An 8,852-nucleotide genomic window follows, 5' to 3' on the forward strand; every position below is an offset into this window, starting at 1 on the left:
CAATGCAGAGGTTGTTCGGTGTAGACTCTTTATTAGAAAGAAATCGCCATAAATCACGGACATGTGCCCCAGGGAGAGACTAGATGAGTCATGTTACATGTAGTGACTGACATGACTATACCTGATTGATCCGAATACGTGACACAGGTAGTTACATTTTTTTTTCCTGGACAGTATGGCAAGAAGGTAAACCTCGGAGGGTGGCTTTAAAATGCATAGGAAGATCTGAGAAAAAAAGTACGATCTATAACGATAATAAAAACCTGGCATAAAAGAAATTAAATCAAACGTGGTACACTGCCATAGAAAAATACCAACACCTCTAACTCCTGTGGCCTCGAAAAATTGATTCAGGACTTACTCTGTTTTATGCAGCATAGATTGATCAGAACAGCAAGTGCAATCTTGTTCCAACTCTAACCATACCATTTCTCTTTTGAAAACTACTGAAATTTGCCTAAATGATACTGAAAACGCATTTAGCCACGTAAATATTGTCGGAAATTGTTATGTCCTTAAGAAATTTTATTTCCCACACTCCAAACAAGAGAACGATTTTCTTATATAAACACCCCAGAGTCATGGACAACAAGCGAAAAGCTCAAGAGACAAACTGATCTCAAAATATTTCCCTGCCACTTTTTCAAGGATATAAGATATAATGATGAATGAGAACTAAAACCAGTTTAAATATTGTGGACTTATTGTTGGAGAAACTGGTATCCTAGGGACAAACAATATTACCAAAATACTCCTTTTTAACTGAAAAGCATTGTCAAAATGACTTTTCCCTGCTTCTTACGCGCAAATCAATACGACTTTTCCCTGCCTCTTACGCGCAAGTTACCGGTCGCGCGGTCTTATGACGCTATTAGTCTAACCTTTATAATCACCTCTTCCAGCTCAATTAAGGCATAGCACAGTCTTAAACATTATAACTTAAATGCAAGCAAACTTAAGGAAAAATTTCTTTTGCGGCAATAATAATGGTATTAACTAAGCAGTCCAAAGCTGTTATCAATTGCGATTACTTTGAGCAAATACCTGTCCAAAGAGAATTCTGTTTCACTCGCTAACGATACGTGACAACTTGACTTCAGGGCAATGCAGGTTTGACAGGTTTCAATTAAAATCTTTTGTTTAACGTTAATTCAAGTGACTTTTAGACGTTTTCAACTTACCGCTTCGTCGAGTCTATGACATTAGGTAAGAAGCGGTTAAAACAGAGCGCTAGAATCTCATGGTTCCCACATTAAAAAGTGATCACTGTCGGCCATTAATACCTGCATGCCATGGCCATTACTCTCTTGATATGCTTGGATAGACAAAACTCTTTTAGCTATTTGTCATATTCCCCTATCGCAAATTAATTTGCCATCCAAGAAGTATTTTTAGGAGTCAATTGTTAGGGAGACAACTCGAAAAAGGTAAGTGTAACGAAACATTTTATTTTAATTTGCCATCCAAGAAGTATTTTTACGAGTTAATTGTTAGGGAGACAACTCGAAAAAGGTAAGTGTAACGAAACATTTTCATTTACTGGCTGAGTTTCGGGGTGGGCCTAAAACCCTTGAGTTTAAAGTGATGAGTAAACAACTCATTACTGTTCATTACAACTCATTACTACTCATTACTGTTCGCGAAAGGCTTTCTTTGTTACAGTCGAAGTGGTTTTGCTTAAATAGACCTTTGTCTTCCTTTTAACAAGATACCTTTCATTTTATCTTCCTATCAATGGGAAGACAAAAAAGATAAACATCTTAAAGTCAGTCGATTTATATTAAGTTGCAATCGTTGGTGTAATGTTAATATTTTTCGTGGTATCGCTGATGGAGCTCAAGATTAAGATGGAATCATGAAGATAGGTCCACCAACACGGCGAACTCAAGAAATGATGCGACGCCTTAGAAAACGCAAAGGGCTAACGTTCGAAACATCACAGTAACTTAATTTATTATATTCACTCATTTATCTTTATTAAACCCACATGTATATCCAGCTTAGCGTTTTACTTGTCGGCCTGTCTGCCTGTTCGCTTAGTCAGAATTGACAAAAAGTTAAGGGGGTAAGTTTCGTCAGTGGGAGAGTATAACAGGTAATTTGGTGTTAACAACTGACTTGAAAATGTAAATTAGCTACCGTAAAGAGTTGAAAGGCTGACGTTTTGAGCGTTATCCCTTCGTCAGTGGGGGGGGGGGGGGGGGGACTAGGGGCTAACGCTCAAAACGTTAGCCTTTTAACTCTTTCCGGTGGGTAATTTATTTTTTCAACTCAGTTGTTAACACTAAATTGACTAGGGGTTAGTTTTTTCATTAATTCTTGAGCAACCTTTGTATAGACGAAAGACAACCATGAATAGAAGAGGGTAGTCAAATTTACTCGATTGTATTCCCCTTCCATCGGCAGATTTTTTGCCTCAATTTCTTTTTCGCAATGACAGTGTTTCCAACTCTCTACCTTCGCCGGGTGCTACTTTTGACTTGAGGAAATCTCTCTACCCTGGTTTACAACAGGGAATATACACATTTACGGAATAGCTTAGGTGGTTAGTGGTTAGATCTGTCCTCGTGTGTCAGATCTCCCTCTCCACACGTTTGCCTATTCCCCCTCCACACCCCCTCCCCTCCCCCCCCCCAAAGGAAAAAAAAACATATATATATCTAGAAGGTCTGTGTTTCGGTTTTTTCCGAATAACAGTGCTCAATACATAGAAGCCAGTTTCGCGATTAAATCACTCTTCAGCGGATTTTAAAATCCCCTGAAGAATGATTTATATATATATATATATATATAAATCAAAAGCTTTCTTTGCGTCTTAGAGAGAAAATTTTCAACATGAGGACATCTGAAGGAGTGACTCACTAATTATCAAAAGCTAATTAATTATCATGCATCTGTGTCACTATCCGATTCTGATCGCCTGCAAGCAAGAATCCAACTTTGGTTGGCAGTGTTTTGGTAAAATCACCCCGAAAACAAGCATTTCCGAGCATCCATGATAGAACAAACAAGACAAATGATTGAATTTGGATGGCAAGAACTAATAAGGCCTTGGTTTATGTTACACGCCTAACCCCATGGCTCAGTTCGAAAGATAACACGAGCCTCGACCTTGACAATCAATCGTTATCATGCTAAACCCATTCTAACCGTTGTTTGATGACATTTGTAAACGAAAGGAACAATCTGTCGAGGTAACAACTCGCAACCCGAAGTTGTAATCATTGTCTGACAGTGACGGATTATTTTTTCAGGATTTTTGTCACATAATCTATACTTTGTTTGCAGATAGTGAGCCGAAATAGAAGATGAAGTTCGGTCTTGGTTGGTACGCATTATTTATGATAGGCTTTACAGTCGCCTCCTCTGTCCTTGGTAGGTATCAATTTTCTATCCAGCGGCAGTAATAAACTGTCGAAGGAATCGATTCTACCATCAAAATTTAAAGAGATCTTTAAACGTCGAAATTTCTTGGAGCAAAACCAAATGGATTGCTTTTTTGATTTCTTTTCACTTTTTTTTTTTTATCAAAGTTGCTAATTTGGGTCAGGGAAGTTTGGCGACTGTTTAAAAAGGAAAAGTTTTCCTGAAGTGGGTCAAACTAACTCTTCCGCTGAAGGAAAAGGCTATGATAACACATTGGACTTTGCTGCACGTTTCGAAAATGCCCTTCACCGTTTCAGATTGTAGAGTAATGGTACAAATTTGGGAAAAGATGCCGAAAAACTTTTTCATGAGGTAATGGCATGATTGAAACATGACTTAACTAACTGGGATGACAAAGATTTCCCTGTGACACTCAAAAGTCTCTAGAAACCTTTGCTTTGGTCATGCAATCACAGATCTTCCTTACAATAATTTTCTAGCTAACGAGAATTACAACATGTAGAATTCATTCCGAAGTGAAAAAAAGCGGAAACTATGTCAATTTGTAAATATTTGTAAATAAATATCACACACTCTACTAGGAACCGAGGAACAAAAGGGTGCATTTACTTCCGCTGATGAGCCAGGTTCTGGATCTGGAAGTGATTCCGGAAGCGGAGATGCACTTAATGAGAGAGATGAGGAGGGGCAGAAAATTCTTGACTTGATGTCTACGATTCCTTACAAAGAAGGTAAATGAAATACAGTTAGCTCAATTTTTCCTTGAAAAACAGGGGCTGGGTCTTACTCCACTCTTACTTTGCCTGCAGGGAACTATAAGGCTAATCTTCAAAACAGAAATTTCCGCGAACGTCACGTCTATTTTGGAAAAAAATAAACAGGGAAAGAAATCAATTGCCTATACCACGGAAAAAGTAAAACTTAAAAGCCTAGTATCTTGATTGTGCCATAATAAACAATCATCCACCGAAGTGGAGGCAAATATCCATCAATTTTACTGACCCTAAGGTGAATAATTTCTGTAGTATATACCACATAGAAACCCCCAAAATACTTATTTAATTAGCGTCAATATACCGAAAAGTTGTCGGAAAGTGAACTCTTGACGCTCGATTTCGTCTTCGACTGCTCGGAGATGAAAAGTACTTGCTGATCGAGTCTTACCTAGCCAATCAACATGAGGTAAATGCATTATTTACCTGTGTGTCATATATACTATTAAAGGATATATTGCTCTTAGAAAAAAACGTAAACATTGATAATCACTGACTAAGTTAACTAGTATACGTGTCAGAAACACGGATTGCAACATAAAAATAACTGGACAGAAATAAAGGCATATGCAAATAGCTGATAGAAATAACAATAGAAAAAATAATAAAAATCTCTAAATAAACAAAGCCATAACTTCAGTCAGCCATCCGCTATAGATGGATTGAATCAAAAAAAAAAAAAAGAATCTTTAAAACAGATATGAAACAGGTTAGTTAAAAGAATAATGGCTTGAATTTCTAAAGTTGTCTCAAGTAATGTTCGTGAATCCTTACGTATTCTGGTGATTTTTAGGTCAGATAACTACCGGAATATAGTACTGATGATAAATGATCTTAATTACTGGGACACTAAACTAAGCCCTTAATGACTACCAGTGATATCTGGGTTATACAACCGTGCTAACAGCTTAGGTTTTTTTGCTGTTTTTGTTGTTCGTAGCTTATAACATAAAAAATTGTGAAGATAACCCAGAAGTTGACTGTAAAGGCAAGACTTCTACGGAATGTCTAAAAGATTTTCATGATATGGTGCGAGATTGCCCATTATCTTGTCACCTGTGCGCAAAAAGAGGAGGTACGTGATTTGAATTGCATTTCTGTGCCATTACTCGCGGTTGATCATTCCAAACCATTTTAACCATGGGGGTAGAAGAGAAGTGATCGAAGTCTGAGTATGGAACTGTCGTCGAGTTATTCAAGGGCCGACCTTTGTTTATGACAAGATTAGTATATTTTGCCACTCTGTGAGAAGCAGTGTTGGTAAAATTGAATGAGCAGATGAATTTCGCAATGAATCAGTAAAACAGGGCTATGGACAAAGCCATGAATAGACGATTAGTTGAAAAAAGAACTTCACTTACTATCTCTGTTGTTTTTTGCCTGGTATATTTTAATCAATCAAGAAAAACAATAACTTCTTCATTTTTTTAATAATACTTTGTTAGGAGCCACTGAGAAATGCGAGGATCTTGATGAAAATTGTGACGTAGGGGTCCGCAGACGCAAATGTCAGCTACTTCCTGATTACATGATGCAAAGATGTAAACTTAGAAAAACAATAACTTCTTCATTTTTTAAATAATACTTTGTTAGGAGCCACTGAGAAATGCGAGGATCTTGATGAAAATTGTGACGTAGGGGTCCGCAGACGCGAATGTCAGCTACTTCCTGATTACATGATGCAAAAATGTAAACTTTCCTGCCAATTCTGCGGCCCAGGTAGGAAAATCTGGCACCCATGATAAAAAAAACCAAGGAAGTGATAAAGTATGGTAAATCACTCTTCGACTCCATTTTCGTGAGGCTGAATTTTAAATACTACAGGCAATATTCTATTCCACAGCGCCGGAAGTAGTTTTTTTGGGTAGCGATTTGTTATCTATCCCATACGTTTGACATTGCCTTTGCAATGCGACTATACTTCTACTCTTAAGGTGGGAGTTCAATTAAGCTTTTGTATATTGATTGGGATTATTAGCTCAAATGAAAAGTCACAGGCTTGTATAATTCCATGTTTGATTTAAAGTTGTAATGAGCTTTTTTTAGAACCTCGAAGGAGAGAAACTGAAGAAAGATATACGTCAAATACCTTTTAAAAACCAGGAAATAAGAAGCTGAAAACCTGTTAAACCTTCTTTCTTTCAGAGTCTGGGTTTGGAAAAATGGACAAACATCCCGTTTGCCCAATATGGGGAGAATATGGCTACTGTCAAACAGACTCTGACATAAGGAGAGAATGTCCTCATAGTTGCGCGAAGTACCATGGAGTCAGGCCAGCCCCCGAACCATATCCCTACCCCGTAAAGGCTCTGCATCCCTATCAATTCCAGCCTGGACAATATCCGATTCCTTCTGGGTACCCATATCCCGCGCGATACCCGAGCCCATATCCTTCTCCTTACCCGTACCCGTATCCCTATCCATCTCCGTACCCCTCTCCCTATCCCTATCCATCTCCGTACCCCTCTCCCTATCCCTATCCATCTCCGTACCCCTCTCCTTACCCCCACCCTAACCCATATCCAACTCCTCATCCGACACCAGCACCACAGGTAGGGTATTTTTTTTTCGATGTGCTCAGGTCATCTAGTTCAAGTTAATTTGTTTTTTCAGGATTTTTAACTTTAAACCTGTTGTAATAGGAGAATTTTGTAGTAAATTTTGTAGTGTAGCGGAGGGACATGGCACGCAAACAATAAACACCAGTAGGAGGGCAGAACTAAAACAATAAATTCCGACGACATATTAAAAACCAGCCAATAAATTAGAGTACGAAATAATGAAATCTCAACTGGTTGACTGTAAGTTGTTGACTAAGTTACAAAAGAAGTAAAGACCGCAGCACTCTTAGGGCATTACTTGTAAATTTATATAGGCAAACTGTAACAGATTTTCCAAGAAGCCCCTTGGGTGATCTATTTCTGGGTTGCCTCGTTTCCAGTTTAAGGCATTCTAATGGGCTAAATCGTGTCAGATGAACTTTAAAAATCTCAGGCCGACATTTGAATCCAATCCTTTTTCTTTTTTCTCTGTTTATTTAAATTCCTCGCCTGCCCATGGTGGCATTTATCATCTGCATTTAAAAATGCCAATTGTTAATTAAACGAGCCAGCAACATGATTGAATCCTATAAGGACAGTTCATTTTGAATGTGTTTGAACGTATCTAAACGTATGCAATGTTCAGTTCAGTGAAATCAGCCTTGAAGTCGATAGCCACCTTAACTTTGAGGAACTCTTTCCTCCATCGTGCAGTAAGGATAGTTAATCTGGATTTTTGTTGCAGCCGAGTCCAGTACCCACACCAGTGCCCTCCCCAGAACCTTCTCCAGTGCCCGCTCCATCTCCTTCTCCAGAGCCCTCTCCATCACCAGCCCCGGCCCCTTATCCAACACCAAGTCCGGCCCCTTATCCAGCACCAGCACCAGCTCCGGCCCCTTATCCAGCACCAGCACCAGTTCCGGCCCCTTATCCAGCACCAGCACCTGCACCGGCCCCTTATCCAGCACCAGCACCAGCACCGGCCCCTTATCCAGCACCAGCAGCGGCCCCTTATCCAGCACCAGCTCCTGCACCGTATCCAGCGGCGGTTCCCCCTGCAGCACCTGCAACTTACGACAAAGGTCACAAGTCAGAAAAAAGCGAGCAAAAGAAGCACAAGGACCGTAAGAGGAAAAATCATGACTCGAAGAAACGCAAAGGAAGAAGAAATTGAGTCGCCGAAATCTTCACCCGTTATCACAGTTCAACGCATCCTGTAACTGAAAGAAAAATGTCTGTCGGAGATAGATTAAGTATTCTTTACTGATAAATCTCTTGGAACAGCCGGAATTAATGTTTTATACACAAATTACAGCACAGGTTGAGACGTTCGTCTCAAGTACGATTCCTTGGTCAGTATCTCATATTGTGAAGACCTAAAAGAGAAATAAATTATAAAACGACAAATCTCGAAAGGGAATTTAATTTTCCCATAATATTTACCTATGTTTTTCACACTTGATGCTATTCAATCTCAATCCCAACGGTACAGTGGGGTTACTCTTATTTACCTGAATCTCCAAGAATTCAAACACATTTGTGAACAATATTCCATCTGTGAGTATGAAAGCGATCTTCCCAGTAATGAACACTACTTAATCAGTAGTGAAAAGAAGGCCTGAAAAAAACTCAGGCCTGCATGTACGGGATTTGAACCCATAACCTCTGCGATACCGATGCAGTGCTCTACCAACTGAGCTAACTGGGAGCTGGTTACTGTGTTGGTTCAAAATAAACCAGTGAAGTGGTGAATAAACGACTGTGAATATTCCATGTAGACAAATGAGGAATTCGGTCGGAGCCTCCAAACTTAGTCCCTGTTACTACTGGGTCAACCAGTTCCAAATGATACATCGCAATTTGAGCGTCTTTGCCGATCAATTTAAATTTGCATTTGGTAGCACCAAAACTGCTCTCTCTGTCAGGGCTGGGTTTTTTCGTTCTTTTTTTTTTAGCGTACAAGTGAGTGAGCTTTTTGTCTATCATTGCACAATCCCTAACGTCATTTTGTGACTGATCTTTCCTAAAGCACACAAAGCCAAACTTTCCCTCACAAGGCTAACTGGGTAGTTAGGCATTAACACAGCATAAGTGTAGTTTGCTTACTCTTTACTCCAGCGGCAGCCGTCCATACCTCTTGCCCAAGAAAGGC

At 39.4% G+C, this 8,852-nt stretch overlaps 1 protein-coding gene across 3 annotated transcripts; it reads left to right on the top strand.

The window, feature by feature from the left end:
• The first annotated feature begins 1,174 nt into the window (after nt 1-1,174).
• Nucleotides 1,175-8,107, top strand: LOC113682632 (uncharacterized). Of its 3 annotated transcripts, XM_089212919.1 has the most exons (8): nt 1,452-1,512; nt 3,289-3,375; nt 3,969-4,118; nt 5,101-5,235; nt 5,754-5,879; nt 6,306-6,571; nt 6,602-6,712; nt 7,446-8,107. In XM_089212919.1, exons 2-8 carry the CDS (start codon nt 3,309-3,311, stop codon nt 7,872-7,874), a joined length of 1,284 nt encoding a protein of 427 aa, XP_089069045.1. In that variant the 5' UTR covers nt 1,452-1,512; nt 3,289-3,308; the 3' UTR covers nt 7,875-8,107. The 3 variants fall into 3 exon arrangements, with proteins under 3 accessions (XP_089069044.1, XP_089069043.1, XP_089069045.1); XM_089212918.1 differs by lacking the exon at nt 1,452-1,512 and adding an exon at nt 1,175-1,427 and having other exon boundaries at nt 6,306-6,712; XM_089212917.1 differs by having other exon boundaries at nt 1,451-1,512; nt 6,306-6,712.
• The last annotated feature ends 745 nt before the right edge of the window (nt 8,108-8,852 follow it).

This window comes from Pocillopora damicornis, chromosome 7 (genome assembly GCF_964200805.1).
Source record: "Pocillopora damicornis chromosome 7, jaPocDami1.2, whole genome shotgun sequence".
Taxonomy (NCBI): domain Eukaryota; kingdom Metazoa; phylum Cnidaria; class Anthozoa; order Scleractinia; family Pocilloporidae; genus Pocillopora; species Pocillopora damicornis.

Bases quoted from the DNA above. Each gene is read 5' to 3' on its own strand.
- LOC113682632 (XM_089212918.1), top strand. From the start codon at position 3,309: ATGAAGTTCGGTCTTGGTTGGTACGCATTATTTATGATAGGCTTTACA. The intron at 3,376-3,968 runs GTAGGTATCAAT...ACACTCTACTAG, and splicing joins AGTCGCCTCCTCTGTCCTTG to GAACCGAGGAACAAAAGGGT. The intron at 4,119-5,100 runs GTAAATGAAATA...TGTTGTTCGTAG, and splicing joins TACGATTCCTTACAAAGAAG to CTTATAACATAAAAAATTGT.